Source organism: Lepus europaeus, chromosome 15 (genome assembly GCF_033115175.1).
Source record: "Lepus europaeus isolate LE1 chromosome 15, mLepTim1.pri, whole genome shotgun sequence".
Lineage (NCBI taxonomy): Eukaryota > Metazoa > Chordata > Mammalia > Lagomorpha > Leporidae > Lepus > Lepus europaeus.
The window spans coordinates 33,236,670-33,255,307 of NC_084841.1; the positions used below are offsets into that span (position 1 = coordinate 33,236,670).

Sequence of the window (18,638 nt, forward strand, 5' to 3'; positions counted from 1 at the left end):
GAAAAATTCTATCCCATAACTTTCCATTTACATTTCATATGAAAAAACTGCATTTATAGTTTTTCCCCACAAAGTAATCTGAGTCTGATGCATAACACGCTTTCAGTGAATCATAAAAATATCTCTTAATTTAGTAGATAAAAACAGGATGGGGATCATCCTTTACTTTGTAGAGTTTCTTTTGCTGGAAAAATCACTGAAACATTGAGCTGAGAACATTTGCTAGCTTTCCTGATTTACAGATAGGTTTCTCAGAAACATATCTATAGTTTCCAAAGAATCCCAGCTGGTTGTAGCTAAGGCCCATGTAGTTGATAAGATGCATCTGGCTTAAGGGCAGGCTCTCGATATCCCTGGAGAATCTGGCTGGGGTAGGAGCTATGTCTAAGGCCCAGTTGCTCTGTATGTGATTGCCAAGATAATCCAGAGCAGGGAGAGGCAGAGAGGGAGGCTGCCTGTTGTGCTCTCGCTGTTGAAATCTTACTGCACCCTTACAGAGGAAATTTTCCTCCTTTCTCCTGCCCTGAATGCTTTCCCAAACATGAAGGTAAGTTAACTTGATTCTTTTTGTAAAAGAAGCTATGTTAAAGAGTAGTAGTGCTTAAATGAAAGACATCAAATAAGGAGAGGGGCACAGAAAAGTGTACAAGGTTTGGAATTGACTTTTAAATATTCTTATTTAATTAGATTTAACAGTTCACCCAAAGTGAATTCATTTTCCTTACTTTTCAGTTAAATTATAGATACAGACAGCTTGGAATAGAGAATTGGAGACAATACTTATGAAAGTCCTGATGCCCATAAAGAATTAGAAGTTTGCTACTGTTATTTCTTACAAAAAATGTTCTTCCAGTGCATTGTTGGTTTGTTTTGATTTAGAAGCATGCAATGTTATTTGACTTATTTCAGAGCTTTATAAAAGTGAATTTTCTCACAAGGAAGTTTACAGTTTTGAATTATGGATGTAAGGGTCAGGACTGTGAGAATAGAAAATACAAGTAGATGGAATGAAATTAAAGGTTTGCCAAAGATAGATATTGGCCTACTATGAAATGGCCAAATGTTGAAACAAAAAAAATGCTGTTCAACCAAAGACAAGATTAAAGAAATAGCTATCATAGACCGAATTCTTCAGGTGCAAAAATAAATTGAAATTGTCATTACCATCTTACTATTAGAAACTTTCATATTTAAACATAAAAATGTTTCATTCTAATACTGTAGCCCTGTCAGCTGCTAGATTGCTTCTGAGGTCCCTAGGCTGTCCATTTGCAATACTGAATCCATGCTCACTTACCAGTTGGTTTGAAGGAGAAGTGAGAAATGAATATTAAATAATCCATGCATTATGTGGAATTGAGTAATTAAAAATTAAACACAAGTCACAAAGTTCATTTGTTTAATAATGTTATTATGCTAGGATGCCATGTAGCCTTCCAATGTTAGACTTATTATATAATCTATTTTCTACTACTCTGCCCTGTATTTTTATTTAAAAATTTAGAATATATGTTAGCTCTAAAAGAATGATGCTTTTCCTAAAGTCATATAGCTAATGTGTTTTCTCCTAATATTTGTATTAACTGTCAATCAGCTTCCTTAATTATCTTATGATAAGACATCTTAATAATTGCTTTATGCTTAAAAATGTGTTCACAGTCATTAGTTATTATGACATTTTACTGCTGTGATAATAAACATGCTTTTATCTTTTAATTGGTTGATAGAGTATCAACAAAGGATTTCATTCCAAGTTGCTGCATAGTTCCTACCTATGTTTGAAAGTAGATATTCGTGATTTTGCAGTAAGCCTTAAGGACATACTTTTGTGATTATTTCAAAGAAGGGAATCTTGGGAAAACTCCAGGCTATCAAGACAAAAGAACAGTTTTCTGAGTCTGGGCTTTCAAGAAGGGATAATCTTTTGGTCTCAACTCTCTGTCATCCATGTGCATTAAATCCCCTTTGATTCTCTCTGTGTCCCCTGGACAGGAGATGACTTGGTCCTTGGGTATTTGTGAAGGACATCAGAGCCAAAGCGGCTTCCATCTGAGCTGATTGTAGGCCAACCAATGACTCTGCATTCCCATAACTGAGCTGAGCCTGAGGGCTGTGGGCCTGGGGGATGGTTCACAGAGTGCTGGGATGTGGTCAGGCACAATGAGGTCCGTGATCAGGGCTGTGGCTGCACTGTGTTAAGAGAAGGAGGGAGAACCATTGCTCAGTTGTAAGAAGAAAATTCAGGGACATGTAGTTCCATCTTAGGTACCTTGATGGAGTACAAAAACACTGTATCTTCTTCTTAACTAAGCTATAACTTAGAGTCATCTCAGAGGTCTTCCTTTCATTCACGTGGTTTATTTTTATTTGTGTTCGTTCCATCTCTCTTATCTATTTGATAAAGTACCTTTTTCCAGTGGCAAGGAAGAATAACAGTCTCCTTTTCAGAGAATCAGTTAGCAAAGTTTCAAAAAATTCCTTTGGTTAGTAAATTCAGCTTGAATAACTTGTGAACAGAATTGGCCTTGTAATAAGCTAACTGTGATGGCTGATAATGAGCAAGCATATGGTGATGAAGGCACTCATAGTGAAAAGTATGTTTTCTAAAATTTGTTTGAAATTCTTTTAAAATTCATATAAAATGATATCATTAAATTCATATAAAATGATATCATTAATGGATTTTTCATGTTGCTGATTTTGACTGAGAGTCAAAAGCCAAAAACAGTAAATATCAAAATCTCCACATTTTATTTTTTAATTAACATTTTAAAAATTTATTTTCATTTTATTTGAAAGGCAGAGACAGAACAGACACATGTATATACGTGCTCACCACACACACACACACACACATACACACAGATTTTTGTAGTTATTGATTCATTACCCAAATGCTCACAACAGTAAGTGCTAGGTCATGCTGAAGCCAGGAACTCGGAACTCCTTTCAAGAAAAGTCTCCCCTGTAGGTGTATGTAATTGAGCCATCCCTGCTGCCTCCAGGGTACACATTAGCAGGAAGCTGGAGGATCCCCACATTTTATATATTTATTTATATATTTTTAAAAGATTTATTTATTTATTTGAAAAGCAGAGATATAGAGATAAGGAGAGAGAGAGAAAGAGAGAGAGAGAGAGAGTTTCCACCTGCTGGTTCATTTCCCAAATGGCTGAAGCCGGGAGCTTCTTCTGGGTGTCCCTCAAGGGTACAGGGGCCCAAGTACTTGGGCCATCTCTGCTGCTTTTCCAGGCCATTAGCAGGGAGCTGGATGGGAAGTGGAGCAGCTGAAATTTGAATGGCCACCCACATGGGAAGCTGGCACTGCAGGCAGAGGATTAATGACACAGCGTGGGCCCTGGATTCCTGCATTTCAAAGTGAGGTGATGAACATTCTGTAAAATATTATAGTATTATAAAGAGAGGAGTCCCCAAATCTATTTGGTGACTCTTAAAGCACCCCTGCCTTCCGGAATATGCTTCCATGTTTTGTTCTTGAAGTAGGGGGCATCTAGAATGATGTACTCTATGCACTCCATGTCGAGAGCTTACTTTAGCAGAGTAAGTCAGCTTAGCAGTGTGGGTTACAATCTGGACATTTAGAATTTGGCAGGACAAGGATGTGTGCAGGTCATCCATGAGCCAGATGTGGACGTCTGGAAGAGGGCCAGATTTGGATTGTCAGGGAATCTGTTCAAGAGGCTGACTGGATGAAGCCGCCCCAACAGATGGCATCAGTATGGAAATAACTCAAAGGAAGCAGGCACTGATTAGTATCAAAAGTGATGAACAAAGAGATGAATCATTGTGCCAAGGAATAGTGGTTATAGATTCCCAGCGGGGAGCCTGCTAAAGAACCACAAAACCCTGTGAGAGACAAGGAATCAGCATTCAGTCACCTAACATGCCCTGATTTACCATCACCAGATTCCAGCTAAATTAGTCAAGCAAGATCCTTTTTGACTCTTGTGTCTCTCACTTTTGCTGCTCTGACTTCGAAGAAGACAGAAGCAACTTGTGGGGACGCGGTATAAGGTGGAGGAATTTTACCAATTCCTCCCCTATTATAAGCACCCAAGAACTGAGGAGTAGGGGCGAAAATGAAAAAAATGGGTGATAAATTGAAGTTTGGATATTAGAATATTCTAGAGTTTTTTTTCCTGAAATTTTTAGTGTTTCAGAATGAATAGTAAAGAGATAGTAAAGATTGAGATAGGCTTTCCTGGGAACATGAAAGAAAGACTTGACACAATGCATAGTGTTTTAAAAGAAAAAATACAGATGGTTTGTAATTAAAAAAAAATTTAAAAGTGTATACTTCTCAGGGGCCAATGCTGTGGTGAAGTGAGTTAAGCCACCTCCTGGAATGCCAACATCCCATATGGGCACCAGTTCCAGTCCTGGCTGCTCTACTTCTGATCCAGCTTCCTTTTAATGTGTCTGGAAAGCAGTGGAGGATATCCCAAATCCTTAGGGCCCTGCACCCATGTGGGAGACTTGGAAGAACTTCTTGGCTCCTGGCTTTGGCCTGGCCCAGTCCTGGCTGTTGTAGCCATTTGGTGAGTGAACAGAGGATGGAAGATTCTCTCTGTCTCTCTTTCAAAATAAATAAAATAAATCTTTTTTTAATGTATATACTTTTTTTCATAGTGAATCTATTTTAATCTGTGCTAATTAAATCTTTATTTTGTAAGTAACACTTGTATATTAAATAAAATTGCTTCTGTACTTTTTTGTGTGCTTATCTTCTTAGGGGAAAAAATACTCCAGAAGTAAAATTGCTAGGTGAACATATTCATTTGCCTTAATGCTTTATTTTTTTCATTTTCTTTCTTTGAAATTTTATTTAAGTTATACACATTTCATGTATTTCATATATAGATTTGGGAACATAATGATACTACCCATCCTACCTGCTTTCATGCCTATGCACCGCCCTCCAAAAAAAAGTATATGAGTCCCATAAAAATTGTGGAGACAGATATGTTTATCTTGATTTGACCTTTACATGATTTACATATGTTTTGAGTCATCCCATGGATGACTCACTATGTACAGTTTTTATGTATCAGTTAAAAATATAGAAGTAAGAAAAATATTCATAGCATTGCTCAGTCTCTACCAGGTTGATCTTAATAAGTTGGTAACTTTCTGCCCTTTTGGATATGCTAATAAGGATAAAGGGATTAAATATTTTTAGAACTATAAAAGCCAAAAATGGGAAACTAATATTTTATGACCAAAAGTAACGTAACTAATAAGATGAATGGTTCTGGGGAAGCTGGTGGAAGGGTCTGGGAAAACGCTGGAAAGAAATTCCATAGGTACATTGAGGGAAAAGAGGGCTGGGAAGCTTAGGTGAAAGACAAAGAATATTGGCCTCATATTAAAATGTGGGAAACGGTGTTGTGACACAGAGCATTAAGCTTCCCCTTGGGATGCCTGAGTGTCCTCTCAGAGTGCCTGGTTTGGGTCCTGGCCACTTGGCTTCCAATCCAGCTTCTTGCTAATGTACCAGGGAGGCAGCAGGTGATGGCTTAAGTATTGAGTCACTGCCACACATATGGGCGGCTTGGATGGAATTCTGGCTCTTGGCTTTGGCCTGGCTCAGCCCTGTCTGTTAAGGGCATTTTTCAAGCAAAATATAATCATATTTTACTTACAATTTTGTAACCCATTAAGTTCTCAATATTTAGGTTTATGCTGTCACATAGGGTGATTAGAAAAGGCCTGGAGGGTATTTTAAACATTGAAGAAGCCACTCACAGTACTACAGAGTAAGATGAGAGTCACTGCTCCCGCCTATTGGCTGTGTCTTAACTGTTTTCCTTAAGTTTTATTTATTTATATTTATTTGAAAAACAGAGCATCACACACACACACATACACAATGTGAGGGGGCATGGGGGAGAGAGATCTTCCATCCACTGGCTCACTCTTGGGCAGGCCAAAGCCTTGAACCCAGAACTCTATCTGGGTCCCCCATATAGCTGGCAGGAACCTGAGTATTTGAGCCATCATCTGCTGCCTCCCAGGATACGCATTAGTAGGAAGCTGGGTTGGAAGTGGAACTGGGCCTTGAACTTATGTACTGTGACTTATGATGTAGGTGTTTTGTGCACTGGGAAAACACGTGTCCTTGTGCCTTAACTTTTGATTACTCATTTATAAAGCACCATCATCTTTCTCTTCCAGGCTTTTTCTCCTCTGTGTGTCCTCCTGGTGCTGAAGTTAGAGAGAAGGGGAGTGGAGAAAGGCATTGAAAGGTGGTGGAACCCTAAGGAAGTGCCTGAGGCCATTTCACTGTACTGAGCATTTTCATTTGGCATCACCCAACTCCTAGTTTTCTTTGCAGAAATAAACAGTAGGAGATGGAGTCCATAGAACAATATAAAACTTTTATGTATAAGATTTACATTTTTCTTATTTTCAAAAATAAAAATTGTATATATTTATTATGTACAACATGTTTTAAAACTCTTCTCTGTACACTGTGGAATATCTCAAATGAACTAATTAACATATACATCACCTCCCATACTTATCATTAGTGTTGAGAATATTTAAAATCTACTCTCAAAAATTTTCAAGTATTCAATACATTGTTTTAACTATAGTCACTATGTTGTACAATAGATCTCTTGAACTTATTCCTCTCATCTAACTGAAATCAGGGTATACTTTGACCAATATTTCTCCAACCCCTCATCCCCACCCTCAGCCTCTGGTAAGCAACTTATTTCCTCCCTCCCTCCCTTCCTTCTTAAAATTTTTAATATTCTACTTTCTACGTCTATGAGTTAAACATTTTAAGATGACACTTATAAGCAAGATGAGCTGGTGTTTGTACTTGGCTTATTTCACATAATGTTATGTCTTTGTCCATATTGCTGCAATTATCCGGATTTCCTTTTTTTTAAAGGCCAAGTAGTATTCCATTATGTGCATGTTACCAGATTGCTGGTGCAGAAGGTGTCACTTCAGTTCTTGAACTTGCCAGAGAAGGAATTCAGAGCGAGTTCAACTCAAGGAAGAAGTGAAGCTTATTGAGCAAAAGCACTTGGGAAAGAGCTGAGGGGGCAGTTGCTTAATCAACTCCAGGGAAAGTCTTTAATCGCCTGTATCTTAATTGAGTGGTGGTTTATTCCTCCCCTGGATTAGGGTTTCTGTAGAATGGGGGAGGGTTTTCTGGGAAGAGGGAGGTAGACCAGTTTAGTCTTAATTCTCAGATAGGATCTGTCATGGTGACTTTGAAGGTGGAGTCTTCCTTGGGGCAGGGATGAGCTGACCACAGCTCTCTCTCTGGCTCTTGAGAAGTTGCAGTTTTACTGGTGCTGAATGGCTGGAGCACAGGTGTCCTAGCCTGGGGGCCCCTGCCCGTGGCTGTCTAACTGCCTACTCTAACATTATCTATGTGTATATCTATGTATGCCACACTTCTTTCCTCTCTTCATCCATTGATGGACACAGGTTGATTCCATGTCTTGGCTATTGTGAATAATGCTACAATTAATGTGGGAGTGAGGTGATCTCTTTGACATATTGATTTTTTTTCCTTTGCCTGTATACACAGCAGGAGGGATTGTTGAATCATGTTAGTTCTCATTTTAATCTTTTTCTCTTTTTAATTTTTTGAGGAAACTTCAAACTTCTAAAATGGAAACTTAAAAGCAGAGTCATTTGACCTTCTCTGTGGTTCTTTCACTCTTTGTACTTCCAACTCACAGTTCTTGATTTGTACGAGTGTATTGGTATTCAGCTTGTTAAAGAAACTCAAGACATACTAATGATTTATTGTTTTTTTTTTCTTCAGGCAATCAGTTTATTCATTTTTGTGGGATTTATGGGAGAATTTCAAAGTTTTTCAAGGTGAGAATTTTTTATATTGTATTGAAAATTATTAAAAATTCTTTGTAAAACATTTGAAGGAAATTATTTGGTATGGTCTGGTTTTACATTGCATCTTCAGTGAGTTTATTTCTTCAATGTGTTTTGTTTTTCTATATTTTTTAGAAAAGGCAGTGGTAACTGTTAACTGAAAAAATCAGAGACTGGCTGAAAACTCAAAGTTAAAATTTGTTCAGTAAGTCAAACTGAGGATTTAAACTTGGAAACAAATAGTTGCCTGTGTTAGCTGTGCCACAGTCTGAGTTTGGTTATAGGTTTTACACTGTTCTTACAGGGTGGATGCGTACACTGAGTTAAGTTAAAAACAACACAGATTTGTGTGTGGCTATCAGTCACATTGAAAAATCAAGAATGCCTTAATGAAAATGGGAGAGCATTAATAGTCGTTAATAGACTCCCATATTGATTAGGGAGGAGCATTCCACACTCACTCTATATGCAGGGAAGGGCAGACAGTGGGAGGTAAGTCACTCTCTTTACAGTGGTCCTAAGACCTAAAACTCCCTCCTTCTCAAGGGGCAGTTGTTGTTTCCTTGCCCCTGGCTGGTGCTTCCTTGGTCAGAGTTGAGGTTCATTGAAAGGTCCTGTTATCTGGGAACCAACTGTAGGTCATCCTCACAGCACAGGCAGCACCCTGGCTGACTTAGGCCTCTGCAGTTACCGTTTATGTCCACATAACAAAAGTGTTTTCTTATTATTACAAATTTTATTTTTTATTACTATATTATTATTTTTTTTCCTTGTAAGGAATAAAACTGAAGATTAAAAATACCTCAAGGTCTTTGTCCCATCCCATGGTTTTACCTGTAATTCAGAGAATCATAACAGACCTACATATCCCAGAGAAATATTTAAAAAATATTAATTTTCATTTTATTTGAAAGGTGGGGGAGGGGGAGTTGAGAGAGAGAGAGGGATTTCCATCCACTTATTCGCTCCCCAGATGTTCCCAACAGGCAGAACTGGGCCAGGCTGAAGCCAGAAGCCTGGAACTCAGTCTGAGTGCTGTATGTGAGCGGCAGTGACCCAAGTACCTAAGCCATCCCTGCTGTCTCCCATATGTATCAGCTGGAAGCTGGATGGAAAACAGAGTAGCCAGGTCCTGAACCAGGCACTCTGATATGGGATGCAGGTTTGTCATATGTCTACCCCAGTCCACTATTTGGTCTTTAAACATAATCCTTAAAAAAATTTTCTGAACTTAAAGGTCAAGAGTTTTTTGAGAAAATACTTTTCATGACTCTTGAGACAATGCTAGAAAAATGTAGCATTGTTTTCCTGTAGTCTTGTTTGCTTTCATTCTCAGATTAGTGGGACAGAGCACTTGTTGGATTATCAGAATATGTGCCAGGTGCCATGTATGTGGGGGGTGCTTGGGATACAAACAGGAGCAAGATGGCGCTGAGTGTACTTGGTGATTCAGATATTGAGACATTTCCTTGCAATGCAATATCCTAGGGCTCCAGGAGAGGCCTGCAGGGGATGGTATGGGAATAGCGAGGAAGGAAAGCCAAGCAAACTTCTTGTCCTAAACCTCTGTGTTTGGGGAAAGCCTCTCCCTGGGACACAAACTAGACAGATCACAATAAGTTTAGTAAATATTTCTGCATGAAAAAATACTCAGATTTTTGTAAACTGAGAGTCTTAAGTTAATCACCTTGACTCAAGATATCTCCCAGCTTATCAATGTGCCATAAATCCAGAAATTAGGAGTCTTAGCTCCTTTGCTTCTTGTAAGACATTGTTTTAAACAAAGGCTACTGAATGTCTTAGAACTAACCCATGTGACTTCCTCTATGTGACTTGGCCAAGAATTGAGCACTGTGTGAGTAAACTCTCCATTTTTCACATGCATTTTATTTCAATGAGATTGTGTGAGCTCAAATTGCTCCATTTGGGTGTGTGCTTGAAAAGTGGTCTAAATGAAATGGGGGAGAGGCCGGCACTGTGGCTTAGCAAGTAAAGCTGCGGCTTGCAGTGCTGGCATCCCACATGGGCGCTGGTTCAAGTTCCAGCTGCTCCACTTCCAGTCCAGTTCTGCTATGGCCCGGAAAAGCAGTAGAAGATGGCCCAAGTGGGGCCCCTGCACCCATGTGGGAAACCCAGAAGAGGCTCCTGGCATCAGATCTGCACAGCTCAGACCACTGCGGCCATGGGGAGTGAACTAGCAGATGGAAGACCTCTCTCTCTCTCTGTGCCTATCCTTCTCTCTCTGTTTAACTCTAACTTTCAAATAAAATAAATAAATCTTTAAAAAATATGAAATGGGGGAATACAAGTTTAAATTTCTATCCAGTTAGCCTCTGCCTGTTTTTAGTTTCCCACTTCTGTTAGGGCCTTTTTAGAGCTTCTTGTCACTCAGTTAACAATTTCTGAATAACTCTTCAGTTTATCATTCAGATTCTCTCAAAGGCCAAAACACCTTCCTCTATATGTTCTCCCCTAACCTGCCAACTCCAAATGCTCCCCATCCATATTTCCATGTCACATTCCATTGTGCACATTTCTGTTATGAAATCTATCAAATTACATGTATTATATTATATTTGTATATCTGTCTGTCTTACTCTATCAATAGTCAGTAACCTCTTATTTGTACACTCTAGTGTCTTAACAGTATTTTGTTTATAACAGATATTTAATAAATGTTAACCTCTAAAAAATGAATCTCCCCATTTTTATGTATTTTGGGATATTTTTAGTGTCTCTTAGGAAAAAAAGTTGAAGCAGTTTTTGACTATTTTTGACTATTCTTTGTCTTGATTATTCTTTGCATATTCCTCACTTACTTGTCTACCTGCCTTATGATGGACAACTTGCCATTGCGACAGTGGTTCCTCTCCAGTCAATTGCCAGTGGGATTCCTATGGCTCTTGGTCAGAATGCAGTGGCTGTACCAAGACACAGGTAGGTCCACATAGAACTGTATATTTGATTATTTACATGCACAAATAGCACAGGCATATCTACAATGATATTAACTATTGCATGTTCACTAATTGATGTTTCTAGAAAACTATGTAAATAATTTTGAAGTGAGAAAAGTATGACTAAATTAATAATTAGTATTGTAGTAATTTCTGCATTTTTTTTTTTTAAATTTTTGACAGGCAGAGTGGACAGTGAGAGAGAGACAGAGAGAAAGGTCTTCCTTTTGCCATTGGTTCACCCTCCAATGGCCGCCGCGGTAGCGCGCTGCGGCCGGCGCACCGCGCTGTTCCGATGGCAGGAGCCAGGTGCTTCTCCTGGTCTCCCATGGGGTGCAGGGCCCAATCACTTGGGCCATCCTCCACTGCACTCCCTGGCCACAGCAGAGAGCTGGCCTGGAAGAGGGGCAACCGGGACAGGATCGGTGCCCCGACCGGGACTAGAACCCGGTGTGCCGGCGCCGCAAGGCGGAGGATTAGCCTGTTGAGCCACGGCGCCGGCTTCTGCATTTATTTTTTGAAGGACTTTTCTTTTTGCTTTTTGAAAAACTTTTCTAATCTTACCAATGTCTAGAAATGTAACATAGGCTAAAAGTTGAAGGTAATTCCTAACTCTTTGTTAGAGAAATAGCAAAGCATGGAATGAAAGTAGTAGATAATTCAAAATGTATTTCATATTGACTAGATTCAACTTTTCTTATTTCAAACAAACACCAGCAAATTAGCAAAATGTCTGCTTTGTTTTAGTTCACACATACTGAACTGTCAATGAAAAAAATCAAACATTTTGCAGTGTTTTCAAGTGTAATACCCAAGTAATGCAAAGAAAATGCTACACTTGATCTGAGATGTAATAGAGAACTTCTAAGCATGTCTATTTTTTCTTTATTATAAAATGTTTGTTGAAGAAAATACAGAAAAAGCGTGAAAAGAGTTGTACTCATAATTTCATCATTAATGAGAAATACATATAGTAGCATTTTGATATTTATTCTTTCAGCTTATTTTCTAATTGTGTGCTTAGCTTATAATTTGAAATAATAGGATTATATTTTATATATTATTTATATATTAATATACATGTTTATGTTCCATTGTTTTAACCTAAATTTGTAATGGCTGTATTATGTTCTAGTCTATGAATATTCCTATCTTGTTTATTCACTTTTCTACTATTTGACATTTATATTCTTTCCTTTTTTATTATTATAAACAAAACTTTATGAATATTTTGTGATTGGAAATCTCTTCTTTTCTCATAACTTTTTTAGGACAAATTCCTAGAAACATGTTTGCTTTAAAGTTTTTGAACATTCCGATGTTTAAACATTTTTAAAGAGATGCAAGTCAGATAAAAATATATATTTAAAATCATTTTAAAATATAAAAATAACAGAATCATACTGTAGTTGATAATTTCTATTTTGAAGCATAACCATGACTGTCATTTTCTTTTTCTTTTTAAAAATTTTTATTTATTTATTTGAGAGGTAGAGTTACATACAGAGAGGGGAGACACAGAGAAAGGTCTCCCATTCACTGGTTCACTCCCCAAGTGGCTGCAAAGGCCAGAGCTGAGCTGATCCAAAGCCAGGGCCTTCTTCTTGATCTCCTATGTGGACGCAGGGGCCCAAGCACTTGGGCTGTCTTCTACTGCTTTCCCAGGCCATAAGCAGAGAGCTGGATTGAAAGAGGAATGCCAGTACTTGAACCAGTGCCCGTATGGGTTGCCGGCAACCCAGGTGGAGGCTTAGCCTACTATGCCACAACACCGGCCCCTGTCATTTTCATCATTCATTTAGTAGGTGTATGCATAAAATTGTAAAACAAGTTACAGAAATTAAAAATTTGACTTCTAACAAATATGATAGATACCATCTGTGGTTATAGGTAAAGCAGATACATGAAGAATGAGGCAAAAGTCAAAAAACACCAAGTGCATAAAACATTTTTATAATTGAAAAACAAGAAAGAACACTAAATAAAAGTAGAGAGTTAAAGGTCATTTTCTTGTAAGTAATTTTTCCTTTTGAATGAAGGTCATGATGCAATAGATATACCTCTATATTATAAAACAAATTTTTTGTTAGGCAAGAGATAAGTGCAAATGACAAAGGGGTCATAAAATCAGAGTTTGACAGGTGAGAATGAGACTATTGAGAGTGGGCAGCTGTCAAGGGCACCCTGGTGAGATGGAGAGGAAAGCACTGTTTACACAAACATCTCAATGTGCTTTGGAACCTCAGAAAAGGACACTCTGGTAAGCCATAAAAAGAGATGTCTTCATCAATTAAAGACTGGAGCTAAAAACATAGCAAGAAACTTGACTGAGTTGCATCCCCCCCTCTTTTCCTCTGAGGCACTCCAGTTAGGTATGATGAAAAGGTGCTACAGCCACGCTCTGGTGGATACCAGAGTTCAAATTATGTTACCATGACCCCTTGTTCCAAGCAGACCCACTTATAACTTAACTTAGGATGGATGACTACATTCAGCATTGGTTTGCATATCTATTCTTCTCTGTGAATCTTTGCTCAAGGTTTAAGTCCCTGGGAAGCTGAGGCATGTTTCATTTTTATTAATGGAGGAGGGGTGAGTACAGGAAGAGTTCTGAAGGATGCATCTTTTATTGCCATTGGGGAGGGAAAAGATATTGTAGCTTTTAAATTTTTGGAAAATGTTAGATTCATGACTTTGTATCAAAGGAGGATTAAATGAATTTTGGGACAGACTAGTAATAGGTTTCTTATTTAGCTTGATTTCCTCAATTTTCCTATACTCTTTTCTTCAACAGGTTTGTTTCTTTCATATATCCTACTGCAGAGGTTAGTGTTTTTTGATAGCATCACAAAATTCAATTGTGGGTGTGGCTTTACCTTTGGACTACTTAGGCCTCTTTTTTTGTAAATTTGACCTCCATGTTGTAAAATTTCTCTCTGGACTATTTTTCCTTGCATTGTCTTCAAAGAAGGCTTAAATCAGCTCAAATCAATCACACCAATTTTCTAAAGGTTTCCCTGACTTCATTTCATCTTAACATCTCTTCTCAGTTCCTTACTCCCTCCCAACAAAATTCTTTCCACCTTTCCTAATTAGCTCTTAGTACACAGTTTTAGCAAAAACATTCATCATTCTAAATGATAACAAATCTGCTTATGTGTCTACTCAACTAAACTTGACTCTTTCATGTTACTTTCTTCAAGACTCACTAAAATTTTTTTTTTTTGTATTCAACCTCAGAAATATATAGCTGGGAATTCTCTCTATAATAACCCGAGTGGCACTGAACTGAAGTGGGTTCATTGGTTTTGGAGCTTTTACTTCTGTAGAACACCAGAACAAATTCTCAAACATTGTTTCTCAAATTGTATTAATTGCTCTTGGATTTTATTATGCAGATAAAAGAAATTGGAGACACATAAAAAAAAAGTATTACTTGTTTTGTGTTTAGACTCGTAGGCGGTCAGTTGCTGTTTATGGGCAGTATGGGGGCCATCCATGTTCTGGAAATGCTTTTGAAACACAATCTTGTGAACCTACACGTGGATGTCCAACAGAGGAGGGATGTGGAGAACGTTTCAGGTGTTTCTCAGGTGACTTGTTTTCCAGGGGCATAACATTAAGACTAAATTCAAATACTGTTTGTTTAACTTGCTCATTATATATTTTTTGAATTTTACTGCATTTATATTGGCCTACAAATGAATTTGCTGCAATCACAGACACAGCTGTTATTGTTTCAAATAATCTGATAATAAAGATGGGAGGAGTCTTGCCTCTTTGAATAGAATTATGGCTACTGATAGACCCAAACAGGTCTTGACATTGAATTTTTGTTGATGATGAAGAGTGAGTCTTGTTTGTACACTAGGACTGAGAGAAAACAATATTAAAACTGCTGAGGTCATTGTGTTTACAAGAAAAGCAACTTAAGTTATCTAAGCAAGGAGCAAGACGTATCACCCCTGTGCATGGGGTGAATGAAACATAATTTTGGTATTGAAAATTGCTCGACTCATTGTCTAGTTTGGATTTCCATGGTCTGAATAATCTGAAAATTGTAGTGAATTTTTATTCTTGTTGTGAAACATATAAACAATATATGTCATATATAGTGTTGAGGATTATGGACATAGAAATGAGGTATATAATCTCTTTGCTCAAAAATATTAAAGTTTAATGGACAGAATATAATGCAAATAATCCCTGCATTGTAAGTGCTCCTTAACAATACCTGTCAACCTCCTAGCTTAGTTTCAAAATCCAAATCAGATGACATCTACTTTGGGAAGCATTTCTTTTTTTTTTTTTAATTTTATTTCAGACAAGATCATGCATTCTTTTTCTTTCTTTTTTTTTTTAAAGATTTATTTATTTATTTGAATGTCAGAGTTACACAGAGAAGGAGAAGCAGAGAGAGGGAGAGAGAGAAAGAGAGGTCTTCCTCCGCTGGTTCACTCCCCAGTTGGCCGCAACTGCTGGAGCTGTGCCGATCCAAAGCCAGGAGCCAGGAGCTTCTTCCAGGTCTCCCACAAGGGTGCAGGGGCCCAAGGACTTGGGCCATCTTCTACTACTTTCCTAGGCAATAGCTGAAAGCTGGATCGGAAGTGGAGTATTTGGGACTCGAACTGGCACCCATATGGGATACTGGCACTGCAGGTGGTGGCTCTACCTGCTACGCCATAGCACCAGCCCCGGGAAGCATTTCTCAACTCCCAACTGATAATTCTTGCTAATCTTGCTGACAAATCACTTCTCTGTGTGTATATTGTACCATCTGTCATCTGGGTTATTTGTTGGCATATATGTTTCTCTTGGTAGATTGTGAATTCCTTGAAAATATGGCCTATATTTTTTTTTTCATTTTGGGATCTAGAATTCATAATAGACTATCAACAAATCTTTGTTTCAAGTGCCAGTACAGTGGAGTACATGCTATATTCTGAGAATAGTTTTGGAAAAGGCATCCTATGAAGACACAGAGGAAGACCATGCATCCTAGTATATGGAGGAGGAATAGTTTTCAAAATGTGCAAGATCGTTGGAGTTGATAAAAACCTGGTCTTTTATTCCTGCAAGTGACCCAGTAGGAATATAGGTATATAAGAAGCTCATCTGAGAATGGCTGGATATGATGCTATAGTGATAAGCAGGAGCTAGATTCCCCTGGTACACTGTAGTGTTTCCTTGGTACTCTGGATTTATGACATCATAAAAATTATATTGCTGAATTATAATGATCTATATCTTTGTAGTTTTTTTTCTATTAGATTGTAAAGTATGTAAGTCTGGCAAAGACCATTTTTATGCAAATTTTATGCATTTTTCTATCCCAACACCAAGTCTTGCATAGTCTATGTACTGAGGAAATACAGCATTTTAAACTTTCTACCCAATTTCTTTGCTCTCAATGATTACAAGCTAAATCAAGAAAAGCCCAACTTTAGTATCTTGGTTAGTGATTATAGAAATAATTAAAAAAATTGGAGAGCAGGAGGTTAATCTATATTCCTAGTGGTTGGCATTGTATAATTTTGGAGGATTTGAATAAACTGCTGGATGATTATGGGTGAGAGTCTGGAATTTTGAATTCACCTTCTATTTGCAGTTTTGTGTCTGGACAAGGTAAAAATCAATTCTGTATGCTGCAAATAGGAGACCAAAATAGTCACTAGTCTTTTTGTAGACATTTTGAGGATTTATCTGAAATTCACATTCACATTCATGTTGGGGATGGGGGACAAAATGATTTTGATCCCAGAAATGTTTCTCCTCTCTTATTTTTTATCTGCATGGGGCTTTTTGCTGTGTTCAGGTCAGTGTATCAGCAAATCCTTGGTTTGCAATGGGGATTCTGACTGTGAAGAAGACAGTGCTGATGAAGACAGATGTGAGGACTCAGGAAGCAGACCTTCTTGTGACATTGATATGGCTCCTCCCAACATAGAACTTACTGGAAATGGGTAAGGTGCTGGGCAGCCTCCTAAGTGTATCAGTGGTTTGTCATTTTTAGTTTCATTTTATTTATGGTTCAGTAAGTCTAATAACAATCACCTAACATGTGATCCTTTTCAATGGCTTAGAGCTCTTTGCCACATTTTGAAGTAATTAAGACAATTCATAACTGTGTACCTATAGGTATATGTGGTAAGATGGAGAGTGACCCATTGTCCTGGGAAAGTCCTGGCTCTGCCTCTGGGGAGAAGGACGAAGGGTCTACTGAGGAATAAGTAGGAGAATGAGAAGGAGCAGAAGAAACAGAGAGAGAGGTGAGAGAGAGAGAAAGCGTAACACACTGATTCAATAATGTGGTGCTACCCAAGAGAATGAAGGCAATGGAAAAAAAAGAATGAGAACAGGGAGAGAAAGGAGGAAGTGATGGTGCTGTAAAGCCCAGGCTGAAATGGGACTGCCTAAATTAGCTGAAACCTTCAATTCCAAGCGAGTTTGGGAAAATCCTGGTTTGTCTTTCAAAAAAGAATTCTGAGGAAATTTTAGGGATCATCTGACCTAAGCTAAGAGTTCACAGTTTCAAAGTAATCCACTTTAGAGTGATAGATGATGTGATTTTCGATAACATTTTAACATTAATTAGCAGAGAAACTGGATGAGATTACTTTAAGGAGTATACCATTCAGCATACCAAGAGGCAATTAGTTGAAATTGGTTGTAGAGAGCTCTCCTCAAGAGTAACCTTAATTGTATTGGTTTTATCTACAGATTTAATTCAAAACTAGCTGTTGCCATAGATACAACAGGGCTGTGTGTTTCAAGAATGTATTTGTGGGCTGAAAGGCTGTTGGACTTTCTCAGTTATTAGTTTTAGCTATTATACCGAATAGGGGAAGTTGGGTAATATATGGTGTGCATTAGGATGCTGTTCTCTATATTTGAGTTCTCTCAAAGAACTGCTTAATTGTAATGTAGTTTAAGAATCTCTGGAATTCTCTAATGACAATTTTCCCAGCAACTGCTACATCTGGTTTTTAACTGCCTTTGTCACTGCTCCCACCCGCCCCCTGCCCCCCCCCCCCCCCCCCCATCTACAACTCCTTCTCTTTATTCTAACAGTTATGATGCACTCACTGGCCAGTTTAGGAACAGAGTCATCAATACCAAAAGTTTTGGTGGTCAATGCAGAAAGGTGTTTAGTGGTGATGGAAAGCGTTTCTATAGATTGAGTGGAAATATCCTCTCCTACACATTCCAGGTACTTCTTATATCTCATTGATGTCTAGTATGTGAATTGTCAGATTGTTACTTATGAGATATTGACATTTTGGAAATTGTTGAGAATTTATTTATGGATCAATATGTGGTCAGTTTTTATGAATATTTTATGTGGAGTTAAAAAATACATATTCTGGGGCTGGTGTTGTGGCATAGTGGGTTAAATTGTTGCCTGTGATGCTAATATCCGTATGGGTGTTGGTTTATGTCCAGGCTCCTGCAGTTCTGATCCAGCTCCCTGCCATGGGAAAGTAGCTGAAGACAGTCCAAGCAACTTGGGCCCTGAACCAACATGAGAAACCCATAAGAACCTCCTGGTTCCTGGCTTCAGCCAGGTCCAGGCCCAGACTTTGCTACCATTTGGAGAGTCAACCAGTGGATGAAAGATCTCTCTCTGTATCTGTCTCTGTCTCTCACTCTCTGTATGTAACTCTGCTTTTCAAATAAATAAATAAATCTTTAGAAAATACATATTCTTTAATTCTTTGGTACAGAATAATACTTTTAATCTAACACATCCCTATGCCTTTAAAGGCCATGTTCTGTGTGGGCCCAGGACCTTACTGTCTGTCC

General features: G+C 38.2%; 1 protein-coding gene across 1 annotated transcript in view; it reads left to right on the top strand.

Annotated features, from left to right (window-relative positions):
• The first annotated feature begins 438 nt into the window (after window positions 1-438).
• The window catches only part of C7 (complement C7), a 69,672-nt gene continuing 51,472 nt past the window's right edge, over window positions 439-18,638 (top strand). Inside the window, exons 1-6 of the mRNA XM_062211767.1 lie at window positions 439-547; window positions 7,814-7,869; window positions 10,740-10,815; window positions 14,287-14,428; window positions 16,651-16,798; window positions 17,907-18,045. Coding sequence (XP_062067751.1) covers window positions 542-547; window positions 7,814-7,869; window positions 10,740-10,815; window positions 14,287-14,428; window positions 16,651-16,798; window positions 17,907-18,045 — 567 coding nt within the window. The 5' untranslated portion in view covers window positions 439-541. The remainder of the gene's footprint in view (window positions 548-7,813; window positions 7,870-10,739; window positions 10,816-14,286; window positions 14,429-16,650; window positions 16,799-17,906; window positions 18,046-18,638) is intronic.